At 40.1% G+C, this 25,571-nt stretch overlaps 2 protein-coding genes and 1 long non-coding RNA gene across 8 annotated transcripts in view; 2 read left to right on the top strand and 1 right to left on the bottom strand.

Moving 5' to 3' along the window:
• Nucleotides 1-5,910, top strand: part of C7H5orf24 (chromosome 7 C5orf24 homolog) — a 23,065-nt gene extending 17,155 nt beyond the window's left edge. For 3 of the 6 annotated variants that reach the window (XM_032783256.2, XM_032783257.2, XM_032783258.2), the window contains one exon: nt 1,128-3,465. In XM_032783256.2, the coding sequence (XP_032639147.1) occupies nt 1,128-1,698 (571 nt within the window). In that variant the 3' untranslated portion in view covers nt 1,699-3,465. The other 3 variants (XM_075068151.1, XM_075068150.1, XM_032783259.2) reach the window with 2 other exon arrangements.
• LOC142047128 (uncharacterized) lies at nt 4,167-17,631 on the bottom strand. The gene is made up of 2 exons (XR_012656308.1): nt 17,489-17,631; nt 4,167-4,393 (listed from the first exon to the last, which is right to left on the bottom strand). It is a non-coding gene; the product is annotated as an uncharacterized LOC142047128 (long non-coding RNA).
• Nucleotides 17,632-17,882: 251 nt separating this feature from the next.
• On the top strand, nt 17,883-23,079 carry TXNDC15 (thioredoxin domain containing 15). Its single transcript, XM_032783254.2, has 5 exons — nt 17,883-18,052; nt 18,528-19,003; nt 20,557-20,720; nt 21,396-21,526; nt 22,548-23,079. The coding sequence occupies exons 1-5, from the start codon at nt 17,974-17,976 to the stop codon at nt 22,742-22,744; spliced, it is 1,047 nt and encodes a 348-aa protein (XP_032639145.1). The 5' UTR covers nt 17,883-17,973; the 3' UTR covers nt 22,745-23,079.
• The last annotated feature ends 2,492 nt before the right edge of the window (nt 23,080-25,571 follow it).

The raw sequence follows: 25,571 nt of genomic DNA on the forward strand, positions 1-25,571 counted from the left end.
CTTCACAAAGGGAGGGGTGAGGCTGTACCCAGCACCACTCGGGGAAATGTTTTCTGCCCCATCAGGCACTGTGCTCTCAACACGGAAGTGGGAACTATGGATAGCTGAGGAACAGCTACCCACAGTGCACCGCTCCTGAAATCGATGGTAGCTTTGGACCATGGACGCAAACAATCGATTTCAGGATCCCACTGTGGACGCGCTAAACCGATTTTATTAGATCTGTTTTGTAATATCGGTTTAAGCTAATTCGAAATAATCGTGCAGTGTAGAGGTACCCTCTGAGAGAGATTTGAGCTGACCAGGTTCATCTTAGTAGAGTGTTAGCTCAGGCTAATAGGTGTTGGATACATTTAAGCTCCACCTTCTTTGAAGCCCCCTGAATGAACTGAGTGATCTTTTTCTTTGTTGGTTTCTCCTTGCTGTTCCAAAGTCTGTTGCCTGCTTTGATAGTAGTAATGGAGTGGGAGAAGGGAGAGTGTCTCTGCTCATCTATTCACTGACAGCCTTTGTTTTAGGATAGTTCTTGCCTGTGAATAGTTTACTTACTTCAGCTGCTGTTTGTAGCTTTCTTAACCTGCAGTAGAACTAAATTGACTGGCTTTTTATCATTTTGTATGTTTTCCACAAAGTTCTGGGTAGCAGCAGTGAAATTGTTTATTAATTTTCCATTGCAGCAGTAATGGGAAACTTCGCAGCAGCAGCAGAAGCACTGGGAGCCATCTGCTGAATCAGGAAGATGACACTGTATTGCTTTTCTTTTGATAGGTTATTGAGGCAACTAAAAGTGGCTAAAATTGTTTTCCCCAAACGAAAGCTTAGATTCACCCAGGAAAGCTTCCAAAGCACTGTGGGTGAGAGGATATTTTAAGCCCAGATCACTTAAATTTTATTATTGATGCACTTCTTACATCATTTTATGTGTTTGAAAGATATTTTTTTTAAATGTCATGCTACCTTTGATTTTTTGAATCTGTTGATAGACATCTTGTTTCCTTAAGTGGTTTGCATTCAAGCCAGTTCAGGCTAATTTTAGGGAACCTTCATAGCTGTTGGAAAAGAGAAGGTTTTTGGTTAAATGATGTCATGTTATATATTTATACATATTTGTCTTTTATTTTTGGTAGAAAAATGATGCATCCTGTTGCCAGCAGTAATACAGCTTTCTGTGGGACTGGCAAGAGTTCTTGCCTTAACGAAGACAACGTGAGATCCACTGATCAGTTTGACTTATATTCTACACAGCAAAGCAAATACAGCCACACAGTCAGCCACAAACCAATTGCATGCCAGAGACAAGACACGTTAAATGAAACACACCTGCAGGCCACAAGTGGCAGGAATATAGAGACAAAAGATGAACTAAAGAAAAAGAAAAACCTCAACCGATCTGGTAAACGTGGAAGGCCATCGGGGACCACAAAATCAGCGGGGTACCGAACCAGCACAGGTCGACCTCTTGGGACCACCAAAGCAGCTGGATTTAAAACAAGTCCAGGCAGACCCTTGGGTACAACTAAAGCTGCAGGATACAAAGTCAGCCCAGGCAGACCTCCAGGTAGCATTAAAGCTCTATCACGGCTTGCAAATCTAAGTTATACTTGTGGCAGTGCAGCTTTTCCCTATCCTATGGTGCATAACAGAGGAGTGCATGCTGCTGGTGAAACTAGTAGCAAAGTCAAACAACCCAATGAGTGAAAGAAAGGAATTAGATAGCATTTCCTAATTAATCCTTTTTAAAGTGAGTCTTGGCATGTTTCTCACATTTTTATGTAATATTTCTATAACTTTGGCTTTCCAAATCTTATTTTTTTGTTCATATGTCCAATGTGCAATCCACTATTTTTTAATGTAACATGAAAGGGCATAGGTATTGCTTTTTTTGTTTTTTACATAGGTTTATAAGTAAACTCTTAAATTATGCCCTTGTGTGTTTCATTAAAAGTAATATTCATATCCTGAGCTTCACAATTATTGTCTGAAAAATTTAATTGTGTGATTATGCACCAAGAAATTGAGATAAGCAGGAAAACATTATCTGGCTGTTGGCTATGAAGTGAGCCTATGCCATAATAAAGATCTTGTCCAGAAGAATTTATAACTGATGAAACAAAACAAACAATTCTGGACTATTTTACAAGTGAGAATCTGTTACAGTTTTGATATGCCTGTGGGTTTTGTGAATAGAGAGCAAACTAAATTTTCCACTTTTGCTAGACCTGATATAGACCTCAATTGTTCATAAATATTCTGAAACTTTAAAAACTATTTTTTTTTTTAAAAGTGCTAATTTCAGGCAGTTTTTATTTGCTCTATTGTAGCATTGGCAGGTCTCACTGATGATCCAAAAATATTTTTTGAAAATGTGTAATGATAATAATAAACAGTTATGCAGCGCTTTACATCTTCAAAAGCGCCTTACAAATATGAGCTAATTTGCTTTTAGGTGATGGCAGATTCTGTAGTTATGCTACTTACAGGATTCTGCTGTATAATTTAAAAAATGCCTGAGTGCATATACCAAACTGCAAATAATTAATTAAAAATCTGATATATTTTATAAATAAGTATAAAATAAGTACTGTTAATCCTAGTAACAAACTAAATAGACAGTAATATTAAGCAGTATGTTCTTATATCTGTAAATAGCTACATAAACTGTTTTTTGCCTTCACAGTATGTGCTTTAATGGCAGCAGTTAATAAGTTTTAAAGTACTAATTTAATATGTTTATAGATTAAACTTTTTTACACTGTTGCCAGCTTTTCAGATTTCGTTTTTCCAGATGTTCCAGGAGTATAGTTATCCCATTGTTTAACGTTTATACTGTATTTAAGTTATGGAAGCTTATATATCTACCAAAGGATAACATTTTGATGATTCATAATAGCAAACTGAATAGCTGGTTCAAACAGGATGCAGTTTACCAAATTGCTAGACCCCAGATAGAAAGCATTTCATAGGAATTAATCTATGCATGCAAGTTGAAAAGATATGTTGGTTAACTATAAACACCTTTTTCTGACTCAAACTGAGACCTTTCCTGCATCTAACCAGTTCCATTTTCAACTGGGTGTGTTTGGTTTAAAAAAGTGCATGTGTGTGTAATATGTACACACCCACCTATACTTGGAAAATAACATTCCTCAATATTGCATATTGTTACATTTATTCTAAACAGCTCTTGCTAGAGTTAAAGCTTTTAATTCTGGAAGAAAGTTTACATAAAAATTGTTTAAAATATAGTTTAAAATTATACTGAATTTGTAGCTTCAAATACCGGGGGGAGTTATAAAATGTTTGCAGGTTTTTTGGGAACAGAAGCTTTCAGGTTAATTAGAGCTTTTGTTGAAAATGAACAGTACCAATACTTTTGCGGTAAGATAAAGTCTGGCTTGCTGTAATCTTGATGAGAACTCTGATTTCAATAATGACAACTTAAGAAACAGATGTCATGTTTCATACCTTTTTTATCAGGAAAAAAGCAGCAAGCCTTCAGGTGTTCCAGTGATGCCTAACACATAATGAGCTGGACTTTATGATGTACTTTACAATAGGTGGGTTGAATTGTGTTTGGGGGACTATGTATGCACTGGCAACTAAGACAATGAACCTCAACAATACTGGATGGCTCCTTAGTCAATGTGTAAACTAATGGTAGCTAAACTGCTACTAAAATATAGTTTCTCCATGCTGAAGCTATAAGGTCAAGTTACACTTTCTGTTCCTCAACAAACTGAAAAATACGACACTCTTAGTAATTTTTCTCAGAATGGTGTAACATCTGATACACACACAAAGCTAACATGAGCTAATTCACCCTCAGGATATGTGTTATATTGGCTGTTTTATCAGATGATTTTTCAACAAAAGGCTGAAACTCCTGAACTCTTCCTGGAAAGCAGTCTTCTTCAGCTGAATGTAATAACTACAGGAGAGTCACACATCGCTGGCAAGGAACACTTTGCATGTCACCAATGTACCTTCGAATAATGCCACTTACCTCCTTCTGTTTATCTTGTTCACCCGTTTCGTTTCTCACTTGTGCATCTACTCAATGGTGCTGTGCCGTGTGTCAGGAGATAATGCAGATGTATTATTGTTCTACTAGAATAATGAATTTTGTATTCAAGTATGTGGATGAAATAATGAAATCATCTAAACAATTTATATTCATTATAGTGTTTATTAATATCAGATGAAATATAATCCCAGTAAAAAGAATGAACATTGTCAATTGTGAAAGGATGAACTAAAGTAGAAAAATGTGTTCATGGCATCTGTACAGGGCCACTTGGCACCTTGGATTTGGCAATGAGACCAGAAAGTGCAATGCTGGGCACTTCCTTATTCTGGTTTATTTCATCCATAACTGCAGTTTACTGGTGCCATGCTGTGGGAGAAAGAGCAAGAAGTCAAAGTGAAATACGAATGGAACCTTTAAATGTTTTTGCTTTGCCTATTATATATAATCTGCAGAATATATTGTGCTTTTTTTGTAACACTGTCTGTTGTCATGACAAACACTGAAACAGCATGTTTAATGCCTATACTTTGATATTATCAATGGGAAAACTGGCCTTTTCCACTATAGTATGAAAACATTATTTGTAAGGTAAATTGCTAATTTTATATTATGTACAATAATTCTGCTCTTCATAAGATAGGGTTACTGTTATGTACTAACACTGTTGAGAAAAATGATCTACGTGTCATGTTTTGTGTGTTTAATGATTTTTTTAAATCACATTTCTAATGTCTTATTTATACATAAGTGAAACCTAAGTAATAGAGAATTCAAAAGCCATTGTTTAAAATACATCCAGTAATTGCCATTCAATTTCCAATTAAATTTACATAAACTTTAGAATTCAGTAATTTTGCTACTATTTTTGAAGTTTTGCACTGTACATTTCAGAATGCTAGCAGCACAAAGTGTCAGGAAAAAATATCTATCAGAAAGTGGCTAATTTTTAATACTAAAATGGCATTTTTAAATATCCACTGTTAGCTCTGTCATTAAAACAACACATTCTTTATACATTGTATTTGCTTTCAATTAATCACACACAACTTCATATAAGACCCATTAAACATCTTTGTTCTGAAATAATACATTTTCATTTTGTCTGGAAGTTTTCTTTGGATTCAGTCAGGACAAAACCAAACCTAGTCAGTGGAGTGATATGTTTGGGGAAATAATTACCTTTATCTGCAACATATGAAGTAATTGAGATCAGAACTTCACTTTTTTATCCATTTTGAAGAGCTTTAAAAGGCAGAGCAATTCAAGGTTTTTTATCTGAAGGTTACTTTAGCTGTGACTCTGCTGTTCTTTGTACTACATGTACAGTAAAGATTAATGCTATTTCAACAGAAAATTAAAAATACAAAGCAGTTGATCACAATCATAAAAACTTGGAACTGCAAACTTCATTTCTGATCACAAAAGTTTGTTCCCTTGATTATTATTATAATACATATATTTTAACATTGCTTAATTATGTTTTTGAACTCTAGTAGACAATAGAGCCTTTTCCTAGTGATTATTCTCCCCATGTAGGCAAATCTATGTTTTCAAATTTTTGCAAGTATAATGATGATAGCATAAATTTTTAGGAAGATTTTGCTTATCATGTGGTAATTTGGACCACTTTGATTCCTTATTCTTTCACAGTTTGCTTTTCCTACAGGTTATTTTGGAGGAGACAATTACCCAATAAATATCTAATATCAGCACCCTGTTCTCTGCTGTAAAAAGCCTGTTTAGATGCTGTTTGTTTTTATGTCCATGAACTTGAGCTACTCATGTGCAATTATGTGTATGGGAATGGAGTAGTCTTCATGATCTGTATTTACATCACCATATGGATGTATATTTATTAATAAAGTCAATACATTAAAACCAAATATTTTATTCTTGTTTTACACCATTCTGAAACTTGGTTGTTCTCTTTCTAAAGAAGATGGAGTGGCAGCATTGTAAGCTACTTTTCAATAAGGCCTTAGATTAACTCATCTCTTGTGAATGTATGGATGCTGCTTTTCCTTCTGCTTTACTTCATTCATGTTTTCAAGTGACCTAAATTTGATACTGCAAATGTTATGCCATTTATTATATGGATTATATTTTAAATCCATTCTTATTTTCCTTTTGCCCCAAACATTATATATTTTCAGCTCTTTTTGAAGAGAGAGAGAGAGAGAGAGGAAAGGCCTCTAACTAAATCAGATTTCTTCCCCCACCTCCTCATCCCCACAGGGATGTTACCACGACTTAATTTTTTTCTTCAGTACAGGATTTGCTAAGCTGATGCTTGTATTTGTTAGTGATAAATGGCCAAGTGTTCTTTATAAGCGATTGCCAGCAGATTTGTGGCCTAATAAAAATCCCACTTTGTATTGCAAGTTATCAGAAAATAGAGAAATGGCAACTCTTTTATTATTGAATGGAAAATGTAGCCAAGGTAGTTTTCATAACTTTGAAATTATCCTTCTGTTGATGCTTAAATATGACAGTCATTGGGGGTGTGTGTGTGTGTCATATAAGTACATAAATAGATTAAAAGCTCTGTTTATACTATTGTTTATAACAACATTGTGAAAACTTCCGTTGTACTTCCTTTTTGATTTTTCCCTTTCTTCACTGCATGTGAATGACAATTTGTTATTTTAGAGTTGCTCATGAGTTGGGCTGCATGCACCCAGTTTATTTTTGTGTGATATTCATTAGTTTTGGGCTTCTGAGATTAGATTTAAAACTCTCACAAAAAACCCCCAAAACCATAGCACTGAAATATTTGCCTATTGTTTGTTTAAAACAGTACATTATGTGGTCTTTACAGACACAAAGGAAGGGGAAGGAATAATAAGTGGTGGGTTTACCAACTTCCGTAGTCTGTATATTGCACTGAAAAAATCATTTGAAAGTCAAACGTAAAGAAGACGACTATTAAATATTTGTAGGCAGGTGAAATCTGTTAGTCTCATGAATGGTTATAAAGTTAAAGAGGCAATGCCGTCCTCTTTGAGTGTAAACTGGAGTATTCCAACCTTCTGTCCCAGTCATTAAATATGGCAGTTTTTGTAGGAGCGGTGTATTCGTCCCTGTGTCCTGGCTACATTCCAGTGTGGGTAATTATATTGTTAGGGAAACCCTTTAGAAAAATACCACAAACCTGTGTTGCTCCTATGGTGAAAGTAATTATGGAGTAAGAAGGACTAATCGAAGCAGCTGCACTTTGGGGACAGAGAGGGTGTAGGCAGTCTAAATACTTTATTCTGTAATAAGTACTCTAAGGCCAGGTCTACACAACACGCAAAAATTGATTTTAGATACGCAATTTCAGCTACGAGAATAGCGTAGCTGAAATCGATTATCTAAAATCGATCTACTCACCCATCTTCACCGCGCGGGATCGATGTGCGCGGCTCGCCATGTCGATTCCGGAACTCCGTTGGGGTTGGTGGAGTTCCGGAATCGACGTAAGCGCGTTCAGGGATCAATATATCGCGTCTAGATGAGACACGATATATCTATCCCCGAGCAATCGATTGTAACGCGCCGATACGGCGCGTCGTATAGACGTGGCCTAAGAACACTAAATGTGGTTAGGGATGGATCATTTTAGAAACTATAGCTTGTGACTATGCAAAGCAGTATAGTGGCTGTTACTCAGAAAAGTTATCCAATGCCAATTTTGATTGACTTAAACTGGTCTGGTAGTTCTAAGTGCCCTGGCTTTCAAGGCGATTGGCTATATTTAGAACAGAGTGAGTCAGACTCCAGGCAGTCTACCACATCTTATTGTATAGATCAGTTCTCAGATGCAATTCTTAGGGGAAAATGAGTAAATCCGTTAGTTTTCCATAAGACCTTAAGTATACAATACAAAGTCATTCATAAATTATATCACATGACAGTACTGGCCTTTTAGCTGTGCTGGGAGCTACTTTACCACTCACATGGCTATTGTGTTCTCTCTGCCACATAATGAATTGAACAATAAGAATTGCAAAGCAATCTGCTCCCTCAATATGCAGGCAGTGTATAATGCCAGGTGCAGAGTCGCTGGCGACAGAACCACATTATGATTTATTCATGCTGAGAGACTCCAGGATTGTCAGTTTTTTGACACTGTTCATAGCAATGTTTGGATGGCTGTTAAGCAAGTAGGGCATCTTGGGAAAGTTTTCAAAGTGGTGACTGTCCTTTTGTTTGAGAGACGTTATTTACTTGGTGAGATACCAAGCTTCTCTGTGAGGCAGGGCTGTTTTTTATGCTTTTGTGCAGTATGAAGCCCAGTGGAGCCCTGATGCCTGACCTGGGCCACTAGGTAGTACTTAAACTCACTTGAAATTATTTGATGGAAATAATAAATGTTAAACATGGTCAGATGGTGGCTAGGCAGAGCCACCTTTCACATTGAGACCAAAATTAAGAATGTTCCGAAGGTAGTGTTAAAGCTGTATTGTGAGAAATAAAGGCTTGGTGGGCTTGCGTTGTTGCTTTGCTTGTTATTTTTACTAGGATCTCTGCCTATGGTTGAATATTGTTTTATATTTGAGAGACTGGCATAGTCTAAGCACATAGGATGGCAGCCAGGAAGCTCCTAAATTCTAAATGTAGCTTTGGCCCAGATTCTCTCTCTAGCCTTGGAATAGGTCCACCTCATTTACCCATCTATAAAAGTGAAGTAAAATTACTTGCCTACCTTGCAGGGGTGCTGGCAGGACTAATTAATGATTTTAAAGCACTTTGAAGATGAAAAGCATTGTAGAACTGCTAAGTGTTATGTCAAAACAGTTATAAAGATTTGACTCACATCGTTATGGTACATGGTATTTACCATGCATACCACAAAAGCCTGTTCTAATTATTAAATAAAACTTTCAGTAATGGTGAAAATGAGTGTTTACTATGTACATCACAAAGGACTAAATAATAACATGTAGGCTGGTGCTGTCCGTTTCAAGTATTTTCTTTGTTAATACCACGTTTAGATAATTACACACACAACTACATTAAAAAAACAGTATTATGGTTGTAAAATGAAGTACTCAAATATTTGGAAGTGTCCGATTTAAAGTTTCCTGTGTAATTAGACTATCATAATGCATAAGCACAAGAGGGCTGAATGTAAAGTTGCACAGGCAATCTTAAATGTGGCATTTCCTTACTTTTGAGTGCTTGACTTCGCAACCTCAATACAGTATTATTCTTTTAATGTAGATTTGTATGTGTGTAATTTTCTAATTTTTTAAAAAGAGCAAACAGAAAAAACTCACAACAAATTCCATTAGGTGGCAGCATGTTGACATGGGTCATTAGCAGGATTGGAACTAGAGCTATCAAAAAAACAAAAATTCCTTCCCAGGGAAACAGAAATTTCTAAATTTCACTTCATTCTAATTGAGGACTAAAAGTTGAAATCTGAAAGTAGATTTTTTTGCCCTATTACATATTCTGAAATATTTAATTTTGACTTTGTTTTAACTATTACATTGTAATAAATTAAGTTTTAATAAATCCAATCCCAGCTCTCCCCCTACACCTCATTTCTTTATCAGATCTGTCTCCTTGTCCCCCTCTGCCCAACTTATTCTCAGTCCATCTCCCTCATTCCTGTTGTCATCCAATTTGTCCTCTCTCCCTGCTCTGTTTCTATGTCCAGGCCCCTCAGATTTCCTTCTCAATCCCAGTCCCATTTCCCTCTTCCTGTGCCAACCTGCAGTCCCAGTCTTTCTACCATTTTTTTGTCCCAATCTAGGCTTCTCCTCACACCTCCCCCCAAGGCTCTTGTTCCCTCTGCTTTCAAATCAGTCAGCTTTCTCTTTGCTGCTGCCCAGGCCCAGCAAGGATGGGGGTCGAGCGTGTCATTGAGAACACAGGAGAGACAGTCTCCCTACTCAGGTGCCCAGACCTGGCATGACCCACAACAGTCCAGAAGTGCAATTGCAGGGAAAGTCTTACTCAGCCCCTACATAAGAATGGCCATAGTGGGTCAGACCAAAGGTCCATCTAGCCCAATATCCTGTCTTCCGACAGCGGACAACACCAGGTGCTTTGGAGGGAATTAACAGAACAAGTAATCATCAATTGATCCATTCTCAGCTTCTGGAGATGCCCAGTGTGGACAGAATCCTTGGAGAATTTGGCTCTAAAATCAAAATCTCTATATAACAGGTGGGCAGACTATGGCCCGCAGGCTGGATCTGGCCTACAAGCCGTTTTAAGTTGGCCCATGAGCTCCCACTGGGGAGCGGGGTCTGGTTCTTGCTCCGCTCTGGTATTTCAGCTAGGGCACACAGTCAGGGGCCATGGCACACAGCTCCCGGAAGCTGCAGCATGACCCCGCTCTGGCACTGCAGCTGGGGCATAGGGTTGGGGGCTGCTCCACGTGGTTCCTAGAAGCCGCGTCATGGCCACACTCCAGCTCCTACAGCTCCTTCCAGCACTCCAATGGGAGCTGCATGGGTGGTGCTGTGGACAGGGCAGAGTGCAGAGCAGCCTGGCCACACCTCCATGTAGGAGCCAAAGAGAGAACATGCCATTGCTTCCAGGAGCTGCTTGAGGTAAGCGCTGCTGGGAGCCCGCACTCTGAGCCTCTCCCTGCAGCCTTGAGCCTCTCCCTGCACCCCTACCCCAGCCCGGATACCCCTCCTGCCCTCCAAACCCCTCAATCCCAGCCCGAAGCACCCTTCTGCACCACCACCCCAGCCCCGCCTCAGAGCCTGCACCTCCAGCCGCAGCCTTCCCCCCCACCCTAGCCCTGATCCCCCTCCTGCCGAACCCTTGGGTCCCAGACTAGAGCACCCTCCTACACCACAAACTCCTCATCCCCAGCTCCACCTCAGAGTCTGCACCCCCCAGCTGGAGCCCTCCCCCTCCTGCACTCCACCCTGGAGCCCCCTCCCACATCCTGAACTCATTTCTGTCCCCACCTCAGAGCCTGCACCCCCTCCCACACTACAACCCCAATTTTGTGAGGATTCATGGCCCGCCATACAATTTCTATTCCCAGATGTGGCCCCGCCTTTGATGTATAAACTGATTTGTTAAAGCTTGTAACCTGGATGGATTTCAATGGATTTTCTCAGGGAATGACAAATTGCTTCTCCTTGACAGTAAGGCTACCCCGTTGATGAATTTCAAGTCTTTGCTACAAAGCATGGGGGTGCCAAAGCTTTTCAAAGAAAAGGTTGCCAGAATTCTTTAACATGAGCAAACCAATGTAATTTTTCCTAGCCTCATTCGTGGAAATGGCTGGACCAGTTTGGCTGAAATTTAATAATAATCAGTTTGAGGCTGACACCCAGCATGCAAACTTTCAGCTCAAATGGTTTAAGCTTGGCAAAGTTGAAAGCAATTGAAAACAGGGTCTTATAATTGGAATTGTTAGGCAATTTTAATAACAGCCTTGCCTAAAACATATGCATAGACTGGGACAACACATTTATCCTAACTTGTGTGGGATATGTGCTGAGTACCTACATCTCTTAGGGGAATATTTTGTTTAGTTCACAATACAGATTACTATCCCATTCTCTTGTGTAATGTGTGTGTAAATTCACATATACGCACAGCTCCTGTCCCTTCTGTTGTGATGGAAGAGAATTCCATGGGGGTGATATTCTTTTCATTTCAGCAACACTACTTTGAGGGGTTGCAATATAAACAATGGGACAGGGATATGATACCAAGCAGAGCAGTGGTTATTTGAAGAAGCTGGTATCTGATGGCTGAGAGGTCAGGGCTGGAACCCACATTTGACCAGGTATGGGAAGAAATAGCTGTCAGGCAGGAAATCAGTTTCCTTATCCAAAATTCACCAAGGTGATGATCAGGAAGAAATATGGTTTCCTGGATATTCTACTCTAGGCTGGATTCTTTAATCCTTCCTGAAAGAGAGAAACATGTAAAGGATGGGAAGTGGAAAAATTCCCAAACTCAGACTGCCTACATGAAACAAAACTAGGTAAGAGATTGTTAGTAAAATGTCTGATAACTATAGGAATTGACAAAGACAAGGTCTCATTTCTATTTAATACATTTTTTGACATCTGCATTCATTTATATGCACACACGATCTTTTGCCTGTTTTGATATGGTGGAAATAGTTCATTCTTGTAATCTGTATTCCTTGTCCTTATTTTTGCCTGTAGCCTTGTTAACATTAATAAACATGTTTCTTTCCCCCACCTTGTGTATGTTGCTGATACTTTTAAGGAACAATGGAAAAAGAAGCTAAGGAAGGTGTCCAAATCAGCCGAACCTGCGGACATGGCAAGTAAACAAGTGGGGCCAGCCTGCCAGGGTGCCAAAGGTTGCCGATCCCTGATCTACATTCTTCTTGGTTTCTTTTTATAATTTTGCATAACTCTGTTAATTAACTTCTTGAATACAATGCGTTCATTTTTAGTGACTTCTTGTGTGTCCGGTACTTCCATTCCTTCAATTGATATGCTCATTAGTTTATTCACATGATCAGGCAGAAGGCAGCTTCTTTCAGAACACAAAATTCTATTCAAAAGAACACTCAGCTGTAGCTGTTGTGACTGGGAGTAGCAAGAGATGAATTCCAAGATGAGGTTGAGCCACTAGTGATGATAAAAGAAGTTGAAGTCAAATCTTCATTCATTCGTTGTATGATATTCCACTCTGTGTGTTCAAATTCTCTATTCTGTCCTGAGCACATGGCAGTCCCATTTCTGGTAGTGCCTCACTTCACTCAATGGTCGGTGTTTTATAGGACAGGGATCTGTAAAAGCTACGTAGAGATTGAGTAGAATCTAGAAGTCGCTGTTGTAGATTTTTAAGAATCAAGTCTGTGTACTGATTCAGTTGTCTTAGCAAATGTTTCTTGTCCTCTTTACTTAAGGATTCAATATAAGTGTCTTCATTATTCAACTTCTGGACTGAAATATTTGCTTCTTCAAGTACTTTTTCAAAGGATAGCTCTCTGATCCAAATGTAGCTTCTATTGCTGGACAAAGATCTACTACCGTTGTAGCAGATGCCTGGATAGTATTGTTTAATGACCCAAGTGGTTTCAACAGTAGACTTACAAGAGATAGAATGGCAATAATCTTCTCTGAACATAATTGCAAAAGTAATCCACCACCCTCACTACTTAGACCCATCTTATCTTGGTAGATGCTTTCCAAAGCCAGTAATAACAGCTGGAGTAATTTTAAGACAACTGCCAACGATTGCTCATGAGAAAGCCAGAGAGGGTTTTCCCAGGTTGGACTACTTTGAACTTCAGTCCCAGTGTATCTTCTATATTTTCCAAGATATTCGGTCTTTTTGGACTCTTGCTGAAAAAAGAATATAATGAAGACATTACATTTATAGCTTCTAAAATGTCTTTTGAAGAGTCTGCAGCTTGTACTGGTGCTAGTTAGAGTACATGACTCTGCAGCGTGTATAGGAGAGATTAGGGCTTCATTTTTCTCTGAGCTAAGCTTGTACTCCACCATGTCTTCCAGAGAGGTTTGTAGCTCTATCAAATGCACAAGCAGCCATCTGTTTGGGGTCTAGTTGACAAACATTTAACTCTTCTAAGGTGTGGGTTGTCACAGATGCAGCTGATGTATCTTCTATAACTTGAACATCTAGAAATGTATTTACTGACCTACCACTGACCTCAAGATAATGTACACAATAACTTGATGTCCATTTGTATCAGTGCATTCATCAGCCATGTATGCAGATTTTTTGAATGTGGGGAGAAAGTTCTTCACTTTTTCAACATTTGAGTCTTTCACTGTTGCACCATATGCTTCTAGCCTGAAAGATAGTGAGCATTTGCTGGTCTTGTTTGGAACCAGTATTCAACTTCAGAATGAACAAGTGACAACGCACTTCAGGTTGGCCTCCAGTTTGTAGTGTGGTATCTCTTGCTTAAATAGAAAGTATGATGCCATGTTTGTTTGCATGAACTATGTTGTGTCTCCAGCATTCTTAACAGCCTCACCACTAACATTCACCCATGTTGCCCTTGCTCAGTGGAGACTGAGTTCAGAGGTGCTTTCACATGAGTTCACCTCCCAGATGGGGGGCAATAAGGCACCTTGCCCATTCCTCCATCTGCTCACTGTTTGCTCGGGTCACTGTTGTTCATTGTGCCACCATTCACTCCATTGCTCTATTGTCAATGGTCCTGTGCGGTCACCTTCTGCTGCCACCTGCCACTGTGATCTCTACAAGTTAGTCTCTTGAGGTTCCACCCAGCTATGAATGATTTGAGCTGAGCTCTCAGTGGGGAACCTTGGTGCTAGTACTGACTGGGTCATCACTTCCATAGAAATACTGTCCCACAGCTGGTCTAAGCACTTAGACCTGATTATCAGTCATTTCAGCTGTAGTGGTCACTCAATAAAACAAAAGACTCTCTATGGAGCCTAATCAGCTCTGTCTTTAAACAGTGGAGAGGGGCAGGTCAAATAGTACTTGTGACTTAGGCATTTCACCCCCCCTCCCTTGCATTCATGTGATTTGTAACCCAACCCCAGCCAAAATCTATCACATGGGCAACACAGCTCTGTTTGCTGGATACCTAGGTAGATTAGGTGTGAATGTAAATACAATCTGGTCCTGAAGCCTTTCCCCCAGCCCCTAGTTCATCACTAGCTGTCAGTGAGAGCTCATTTAGACTTCACTTACAAATCATAATATGAAATTATTAGGTTGGCCCACATCACCAAAATGAATGCACTGACATTGTCATAAAAAACAATTGTATAAGGAAGCTAGTCTATATTCATACTTTCCAAATCTATTTATACTTTTTCAGATACACGTATTTTATCATACTTTGTTTTTAAAATGTATGTATTAATGCTTCAATTTCAATTCAAATTTCCGAACGATCACTAAATTGGCAACACTGCATGTAATTAGTTCACAAAACTGCGGGGGAGGGGGGTGGAGTGTTGGGGAAATTAAGGGAGGGTGTAGGCAAATCCCTGCATTCAACCCAAATGCAGGTAACTCTCTGGCAAGAATACCACCTCTTTTCCCCCTCTCCCCCATCCCTTCAAAAAGGAAAATTACCAAATTTCTCTTTACTGATGGTTTGATGGTCTGCTAAATGAGGAGTGACATGCTCAATTTGCACATGTGCTTGTCTGTTCCTCCTTTATAGAATTTTAAAAAGCAGGCTGTAGCTGGTTGGCTCATTGTCCTTATAAAACTACCTGTGGCTGGCTTGGTGTGCTTGAATCACCCGCTGTGTCTGATCAGGATGGCAAATACATTTGTGCTAGTGCTCCACTGAAGCCAGCATTTCAGCTTTGGAAGGCCAAAGGCAACTAGGGATTGAGTTCCCATAGCTCAAGGGGGAAGCCTGATATCTACCATGCTGGGAAGCTGGTAAACAATATTCCCTACTACTTTCACTCATCACTGCTAGAGTCTAGCACTGTGATATTGTTCTACAATGAAGCACACTTTTGAAATAAACTAAATGTTGTGTGCTCATGTACTTTATAAGCTTCCATACAATCAAAACATCTTGTCATAGCCACAGGGCCACCTCTGTCTCACTGCAGAAATTTGGACCTGATCCAAGTTATGTCCATAGTAAAATGTCTGTTGATCTCTATGGTAGCATCAGCTGACATACTTTTGGCAAGTCTTTAAGCCTTCTCATTAGTGTAGCATTTGCTCTGAAACATGCTGTAAAAAAACAACTGTCAGTTGAATTTTCCCTAATTGTGTGTAAAGACTGCACAAATAAACTAATGGAACTGCCTATTTGCATGCTTGCATGGAAGTTAGAGGAGGGCTTCTGGCATGGATCAAAAGGTATGCAACAGCGAAGTTTTGAGTAAGAAATTGATTTAACAATAATTTTTGTGTCCATGTTGCTATGAGGATAGAATGGTCTAGTGCAGTGTTTTTCAACCTTTTTGATATCAGGGATTGGCTTGCTGCCTTCATAAACTGTGTCAGGGAGATCCATGGACAGTGTGCTAGTGCTCAGTCAGAACAGAGGACTGGGATGTAGGAACTGAATTTGAATTCTTTTTTGCCACTGCTGTAACTTTGGGCAAACTGTTTAATCTCTAGTAGTTTTCCTATCTAGAAAATGGGGATAATAATCTTATCTACTTTAGGGATTTGGTGAGAAGTATTTTAATGTTTGAAGACTAAGATAGTTATGGATGATAACTCAGAACTCTGTGTTATCAGGTTGTTTCCCCTGTAAGACACTACTGCCTCCTTTTGCTTCTGCTGAGAAGTCATAGTCCTGTATTTATATAGTATGTAGGTGTAATCAATGTCTTTTAAAATGCAGATAGCTGTGCTTATATGCAAATAAAAGGAATTAGCCCTTTTAGACAACAATTACCAAAAGTCAACACTAAATTATTTACTGAAGTTATGAAATAGACTAAACCAGTGCTTCTCAAAGTCGGTCCGCTGCTTGTTCAGGGACAGTCCCTGGCGGTCTGGGCCGGTTTGTTTATCTGCTGCATCCGCAGGTTCGGCCGATCGCGGCTCCTACTGGCTGCGGTTCGCCACTCCAGGCCAATGGGGGCTGTGGGAAGGGTGGGCAGCACATTCCTCGGCCTGTGCTGCTTCCCGCAGCCCCCATTGGCCTGGAGCGGCTAACCACGGCCAGTGGGAGCCACAATTGGGTGAACCTATAGACGCAGCAGGTAAACAAACCGACCTGGCCCACCAGGAGCTTTCCCTGAACAAGTGGCATCCCAACTTTGAGAAGCACTGGACTAAACCATCCCTGAGAGGTATTTTGTCACTCTTCCCCTCCCATCCTTGCAAACCTAGGTTGGGTGAAAGTTCACACTAAATGGTAACTTTAAACTAATCAGTCACCTAATCTGGCTCCTAAAATCAGAGGATGCTTAAACTATGAAAAATTAATGGGCCTAAGTAGCAGGTTTCCTGAGTTCTGTACCCTGACAGTGCCTCTTGCTCTGGGCTTGAGCAAATCATCTAACCCAGTAGCTCTCAACCTTTCCACAGTACTGTACCCTTTTCAGGAGTCTGATTTGTCTTGTGAACCCCCAAGTTTTACCTCACTTCAAAACCAGACATAAAAATACACACGATTACAGAAAAACACCCCCCCAGGGCACGCTGTTACAGAAAACTTGTTTGCTTTCTCAGTTTCTCAAGGTCCCATCCACTCCTTAAATCTATGAATATAATTATAAACTAAATCAAGTGCAATATAAATATTGTACTTTCATTTCAGCGTAGGGTCTATAGAGCTGCATAAACAAGTCATTGGATGAAAGTTTAGTTTTCCCTGATGTGCTAGTGCTTTTTATGTAGCCTGTTGTAAAACGAGGCCAAAAGCTAGATGCCTGATGTACCCCCGGTTGAAAACCAGTGATACAGCCCTTCTGCCTCCCTTTCTCCATCTGTAATGGAGTAACCGCCCCGCTTCACTGGTCTGTCTATGAGGATTAGTTATGTCATGTTTGCAAAGCGGGGGTGATGGAAAGCACTCGCCTCCCTGCTAAACGTTGAACAGACCCGCTACTGGCCGGCCTAGCACCAGTGGCGGCGGTCACTCCAGACCTCTGCTGGAGCAACAGGGCCGGGAGTGGCTGTGAATGGCGGGGACAGGCTGCCACCTGTTGGCGGGAATCCTGCTGAGGTGAAAGGAGCTGAGGGCTGCCCGTGAGGGGCCTGTGCGATGGGAAGCCGGGGCCAGAGTACCTCGGGCGCTGTAGGGAGGGATGCGACAGGGCACTCTCGCGCCGTGAGGGGGACTGACTGGCCCGTGAGTCTCCGTTGAAGTCCAGACCCTACGGATCCTTTGCCCGAACCCAAGATGGCGGCCGAGGCCAGGCTGCCCAGGCCCAAGATGGCGATTTCAGATCTGGGTCTGCAGCTTTTACCCCGGTAGCGGAAGCGATTGAGGAGCCGGCCGGAAGCGGTGGTTGTCAGTGGAGACGCAGGCCGGCTGGCTTCGTTCTTTCTCCCGCCCGAGGATGCGGGTTCTCCCCTCTCCCAGGTGGAGATTCCGGCAGCTGCTCTGGGTGACCTGGCTGAGCGGGAGCTTCCTGGCAGGTGAGGGCACGGGGGAGAGGCCACGGAGCAGGCCGGCCCGAGGTAACCAGGGTGATCCGCCAGCCCTGCTCGCTCTTGCTCCCGTTTGCCACCGCCCTGTGTGTGTGGGGAGGTGTCTTTGTCTCCACTATCCCCGGGGCTGACTCAGGTTTTAGGGTCACGGTGCTGGTACCAGCCCTCTCCCGCTGCTCTCTGTCAGGGAGGAGGGTCGCACAGCGCCTCTGCCGGCCCCAGACTGGTTCCCGTCTTGCCTGCTCCTCTAAGCTGCACCATGGCCCTCTTGAGTAAACGGGTAGGAGGAGGGGACACGTTCATCTTCCAGCTGCCCTCTGCCATGGTATTGGCCGTGGTGGTTATCGCTCCTCCCTCTGACCCTCACTTCCATGAAAACTGCTGATCCCTTAAAAAAAAAACAGCCTTGAAAGAAGCTAAAGCTACAGCTGAACACAGGTGCTAAATATTGTTACTTTTATAGGAGCAGCAGCAGAGGAAAATGCTGACCCAGTGTCTGAAACTGCCCGACCTCTTAGCACAGAAGGTGGTTCTGCTCTTACTGGAGAGCTTCAGGTGCCAGTGCAGTACAAGACTGCAGAAATTGCTGATGCAATGCTGGGTAGTGGGATTCCTGCTGATCAGTCTGTGGTGTTGTCAGTGATTCCGGGAGAAGCAAAGGACAGGCGCATGTCTGAATTTGGTATTGGCACCTGCGATGCAGCAGTAGAAGATGCTGAATGTAGTGTGGGGACTAGCCTTGCTTCTCACTTATCACAGTCTGGTTCACATGTTCAAGAACAAGCAGGAGACTCAAATGTAGTGCTAGAGGCTGTGCCTACTTCACCAGCTGAGGAATCTAATAGCACAGACAACGTAAAAACTTCCAAAGTGAACTGTGAGGAAAGAAATATTACCGGGATCAGAAACTTCACGCTACAAATCCTGAATGTTTCACAAGTAAGTAGGAAATCACTACTTTCTATGTCTATCTTGATACCTGGGTAGGTGTTACACAAATAGAGTTTTTACCCAAATGCTACATATATAATCCTTCCAGTACTTGCCTTTGTGAGTTTAATGGCACAAAAAGGATAACTTAAAACAAATGTTTAGTGTGCTGGTGGGAGGGGAGTTAGCATACAGGGAAGTGCACTTTCCGTATTGTTTTGAAATACAGAAATAGCAAGATATTCAATTCCACTATGTACCATGCCTGTGTTCCCCAAGTCTAAAGGATCTCCCGGAACCCATTGTGACTTGTGTCACCTTGCCTGCGGCACTTTTTTCCTTCTCTCAGGAATGCTTTGCAGCGCTTGTTTCCGCTAAATTCTAATTTAGGTGGCTTTACTTAAAGAGAGGGTAGAAAATAAAATAAAATAAAAAGAAACATTTCAGATAAATACTACTATGAATAACAGCTGGTAGGAAAATGGAAACTTTTCACAAATTTTGGTCGAAATTTTATTTTTGACATTTCTGACCGTCTCTATTAAGTATGGAAAATAACTGAGACACATTAAAAGTCCTTCAGTTGACTCATAGTTTAAAAAGCAACTTGTCTTGTTAGAATCTTATTAAGGCATTCTTGTTCCCAGGAGGCTACTGCAAGTCTCTTTCTCCTTTGTTAGCTCCCAGCTTTGTCTTAAACACTGGTTTAAGTATTTGAGATATTACATCACCCCAGACCAAACTATAGGGTAGCAGAACCAGTCTGAGTCTGGTTCATACAACAGAAGTTTCTCTCTGTTCCCCTAAATGCTGGGGAGATAAAGGGAGTCAGAAGGGAGCATGGGCCTGGGCACAGTTTATTTGAATAAGTTTAGCTTACCAGGTCCTTGCTTGCCTTCCTTCCTACCCTTCCACAAGCCATCCTTGCCTGTAATTCCCCAGCCTGATCAGTTCTCTGTCCTATGACTAAGTAACTTCCTTTCGTATCCTTATTCATCTCCCACTTTCTCTTCTGCCCTTCACTTTTCTTGCTTTAGGAACAGCTCCACTACCTTTTTATCCCACAAAGTAGCTTCTTGGCCCTGTTAAAGCTTGGAATTCCCCTATTAGAGAAGAAATGAAGTGGTAGATATCCTAACTTTCCCTTCAGAGCTGTCAGCCCCACTTCCTGACAAACAGGATTCAGCTCCTACATCACACATCTGCAGCCAGGGGGTAGGGCTTCTTAGGTAAGGGAGGAAAGAATGAAAAAATGCCTTTTTTACTTAGTAATAATCCCCAAAGTATTATTTGTCTGCCAAGGAGATTTTTACATTTGAAAAATACGGTTAGGATTAAAATCAGTTTGACTACATTTTATTCGTTGAATGTTCATGTATTGTTGCAATACTGCTAAAAACAGACTTCTGACTGAAATGCCAACTCAAATTTGCTTATGATGGTACTACAGTGTTCTCCTGAAATTAATCTGTTACCAGAGTATTATGCAATGTTATGTAATAGAACCCTTTAAAATATTTAATTGGCCTCTTCTTTTTAAATCAGCATGTTTTCTTTCACAGGACCTGATGGAGTTTTTAAACCCAAACAGCAGTGACTGTACATTAGTCTTGTTTTATACACCTTGGTGTCGCTTCTCTGCCAATCTGGCCCCTCATTTTAATTCTTTGCCCCGAGCATTTCCAACTCTAAACTTCCTGGCATTGGATGCATCTCAGCATAGCAGGTAACTTGCAATAAATACACTTCCCCTTATAAAGCTTCACATGCTACAGTATTAGCACTTTGTTTCTGATTCTGACAAACCTTATGCTTTTAAAATGTATCGATGGAGTAATATGTACTCCTTGAGTAAATTAGAGTTCTCTGCCCCCCTGAGTCTGCCTTTACTTCCTTTAGCTTTTCTTCAGGCAATTTTCTCCCTCATTCATCTTTTAATAATGAAGTTAATATTTTCTTAAATGTTCAAGTGAACACCTTGCTCTTCAAGATGAGGGATTAATAGCACTGGCTAATATTTGACCTAGTGTAGATTGATGCCAGGCTGTGCTAATTCATCTAAATCTTGACATGCAAATTCATTTCTGGGTTTCTTCTGAGCAGAGATTGTAAAATATGCTACATTCTTTTCTCTGACCACAGTGCATCCTCAAAGGACAAGAACAAGACCCTTGTGCCCTAAGACAGGATTGAAACATGGGTCTCCAGAATGAAAGTTAATGCACTAACCCACTGCAGAATTTTATATTGCCTAAATTCACTAGTGAAACATTCCCTAATGCCATAAGAAAATAGTTGTGCCCTTGTTCTTGTTATTGAGTTCAATTCAATGTTAATTTAGTAAAGCAGACTTTTCCTTCTTCTATTGTGACCTCATTTCTTACCTACTTATTTCCTTCAGTTTATCAACCAGATTTGGAACTGTGGCTGTTCCTAATATCCTCCTTTTCCAAGGAGCCAAACCCATGGCCAGATTTAATCATACAGACCGAACCCTGGAAATGCTGAAAGCATTCATTTTTAACCAGACAGGTATGTGGGCTAAACTTGATGCAGAGCTATGAAGGTCAAGATCAGGTATAGCCTCAAACTGACTTCTCCCTTTTTTTAAGAGGCTATCTTAGAGCCTTCCTGCTGCCAGGAACAGAGCCTTAGGAAGTTCCTGTTCAGTCACCATAGCACTGAGTGGAATTTCAGGACAAGGTAGAAGCAAACAGCCCAGCTATCGAAAACTGTTTTGGTGGTGGTTGGGGGGCTTGGTGCTCAGGCAGACAGTGTAAGTCGGAGGATCAAGCACTTCTCCACTCCTGAAGTCCTGGATTAATTGGGAATAGTTCTGGACAGATATTAGTACTACCCTTATTTCCACATTCCAGGAGGGGAAAGGATCAGACTCCTATGCCCATTGTTGTAGGATAGGCAACAGGTGGGGGACATGGCAGTCTCAGTTCTTATGTTGGTGGGGACATAGGAGGAGCACAGAGAGCTGTGAATAGTTTTCCTGTTGCTGGGAATCAGCTGTCCAGGCTGATCTCCATGGCCTGACTTTACCTAGCTCCCTTCTCTCTTCCCACAACATAGTTAGCCTTATGAGAGTAGAAGAAAGAACATGCACTAGTGTTGTGACAGATTAATGGAGGAGACTGCTAAATTGTTATTAAAGCAGGATTACCTTTACTGTTATTGTAGACTCCCTGACTGGTACTTCTACCAAAGATTACTCTGGGAATGCGGAGAATAAAACTCTTCTAATGACACAGTACTAAGGAAATATGTATTAAGATACTTTGACAGTTTGAAAATGGAAAACTGACTTTTAGCATAGGTCACTGAAAACAGATCTGTGCTGCTCTACTGTCTAAAACTTATGGGCAGATACCCTGTAGTTATATAGTAAAATCCAGGGGACTATATGAACCAGAATTGTGTTAAGTCCTGTAGCACAAGTTGCTTAATTTGGAGATGAGAATACAGTTCCTACAATGAACTAATAACCCATAGATTTAAAAAATTGCTATTGCTAGCAGCTTTTATCACTGGTTTCTTCTTTCAGGAATAGAAGCTAAGAATGATGTGGTGGTAACTGAGGAAGACCGAGCAGGCCCTCTACCGAGTGTCCTGACAAAAGGAATAGATTGGTTACTTTTATTCTCTTTATTGTTTCTGGTTAGTTTTATTATGTATGCTACCATTCGGACTGAGAGCATTCGTTGGCTAATACCGGGACAAGAGCAGGAGCATCAGGAATAAGTTGAGATAATGATGGGAGAACACACTTCATGCCTACAGATAAAGCAGGAATTTATATGAACCGAAATTGCATAAACTTGTACAGTGAATTCGATGGTTGTAATTTATAATCTTATTAGTTAAAAATCACTTTTGTTCATTAACTACTGTATGTGTAAAGTCAAACTGCTGGTAATTAAGTAAACAAATACAAAAAGGTTCAGTAGAAGGGTTTTTATTTATTTATTTATTTAGGAAGTATTAACAGGTTTACAAATCCTTGCTGTGTAAATATCAGAAAACAATAATTATTATGAAGATTGTTTTTTAATAAACTGACTTTTTTAGAAATAATGTTAATTTTGTTACAAAATTTTACTTTGAACTTGTAGTAATCAGTAGTATCATACAGTGGGACCTTGAAATATTGCAGATGATCTTTATAGGGAAAGTAAGAGTTCTACAGCCAGTGGTACTGCTTTGACAGCAGTAATATACAACCACTTCCATTATTTTGGAATTGAGGGATCTCAGTCTTTTAATGTGGTTTTTCCATTTCAAGACCCATGACTACAAATTAAAACTACATACATGGATTGATGCTGTGTATTGTAGAAAACTACAGAGATTACTAGTAATAGGTGTAGGCCTACATGGAAGATATTCATGTTATTGCAGGAAGGGAGAAGCCAAAATAAAAGGTTAAAGGATATTATATGTCCTTAAATAAAGGCATCCAGAATTTTAAACAGAGGTCACTAAACAAATTCAAATTGGTGTTTTTAACTAAGGCAAGACACAGTAACACAAAGAGAGAAGATTACAGTAGAACCTCAGCATTAGGAACACCAGAGTTACGAACTGACCAGTCAATTGGAACCAAAAGTATGCAATCAGGCAGGCAAGTACCATACAGTTCTGTGTTAAACATAAACTACTAAAAAAAAAAATAAAGGGAAGGAAACTGTTTCTCTGCTTGTTTCATTTAAGTTAAAATAGTTAAAATATTTTTTCTTTTGCAGAGTAAAGTTTCAAAGCTGTATTATGTCAATGTTCATTTGTAACATTTTGAAAGAACAACCATAATGTTTTGTTCAGAGTTATGAACATTTCAGAGTTATGAACAACTAACTTCCTTTCTTGAAGTGTTCATAACTCGGAGGTTCTATTATATTTTTAATAAGGTTTTAAAATTGTTTAGTAATATGTTTCACTAATATGTTATTAAGAGTAGTTATTTTTCCCATCTTATATTTTAATGGTACCCACTGGAGGAAAGACCACTTCCCAAACATCAGTATTAAACTCCTTTGGGTTTGAGGGAAGTGTGTTTTGCACTTGCTGGTTAAGTTTAGCAACAACAGAAATCTTCATTTTGCAGCTGCAGAGAGGGTGACCACGTATTACATTTGGCCCTGAGGCTGGATGTTGTTTGATATCCTTGGTTTACCATGCTCTGTGAGGGATCTGCCTTTCCTTTCTAAGGATTGTGCAGAAAAGGCATTTTATTGTGTATTAATTCTTCCTTGCTTCCCTACACAGTTAAACTTCACTTTCTACTTGTTTTTCTATAGCAGGGTTTTAATATAACTTTTCAGGTTAGAATTGACTTCCTTTTCTCTAAGTACTGATTTCTGGCAGGAATAAAAATGGCCATTCAGTATTCCATACAACTTCAAGTACTGATCTCCCATCTAAATGAGCAGTCATGAGACTTGTTTGTATTTACACAAATCTTTGTTCATTGTTAGTTTGAAGTCCTCAGCTGCTGAGTGTATAAACAGTTGATAACTAGAGTAAGCTTATGACTTTTAGTACTAATAATCTGATTTTATTGACTGTGAGAATAGATACACACTATTTATTGACTCTAGAATAAGATACACTTTAGCTTTAGACATACAGGGTCAGATTCTCAGCTGGTGTAAAGTTGTGTAGCTCCACTGGCTTCAATGGAACAATGCTGATTTACATCAGCTGAGGATCTGGCCCACTTTTCATTTCCCTTTTGGCTTGCATTATTCCTTAGATGGTTAACAGAGATCTGTAGAATACTCTTAAAATTGCTCCATTTCTGCAAAAGACTAAAAGATAAGATTTTCCTTAAGAACCTACACAATTTTATACTACATGGGGCTGCATTTACCCTCCTAGCTGTTGGCATGTGGCTATGTATTTAAAACAGCTTATGAAGTTTTGTCTATGAATATGCACTTAGCTGAAAAATATAAAAGTTAAGAATGTGGACTTGATTTTGTAGGTACCCTTCCCTTTCCACTAACCAACATTTCTACCCTGAAAAGTGATTTGTAAAAAAGACAGGTCCGTGTTTTATTTCAGTTATTCCATAGCAAAGGTGATCATTTTTTTTTTTGCATTGTCATCGTTTTAAAATAGAATAATATTTTCCAAGGCCACAATTTATACCAAAATTAAAACTTTTGTAAACAATCCTTTACAGGACATAAGCCCTATAAAGAATTATAAAATCTTTTTTTTTTTTAACCATTCCCTGCTCAGTTGGAAAGGCTGCCTTTGCACCTCTAAGAACATGAAACCAGCTTCATTGGCCAAACCAAACTGAATGGAAGTAGGAACAACCCTTTTGAAGGCTGATGATTAAATGCCTGGCACTCCCTTGTTTTGATAATCGAAGCCACTAACAGGTTGTGATAGGGTGACCAGATGTCCTGATTTTATAGGGACAGTCCTGATATTTGGGGCTTTTTCTTATAGAGGTGCCAATTACCCTCCACCCCGTGTCCTGATTTTTCACACTTGATGTCTGGTCACCCTAGCAAGTGTGAAAAATGGGGATGGGGGTAATAGGAGCCAATATAAGAAAAAG

The sequence above is a fragment of the Chelonoidis abingdonii genome, chromosome 7, assembly GCF_003597395.2.
Source record: "Chelonoidis abingdonii isolate Lonesome George chromosome 7, CheloAbing_2.0, whole genome shotgun sequence".
Lineage (NCBI taxonomy): Eukaryota > Metazoa > Chordata > Testudines > Testudinidae > Chelonoidis > Chelonoidis abingdonii.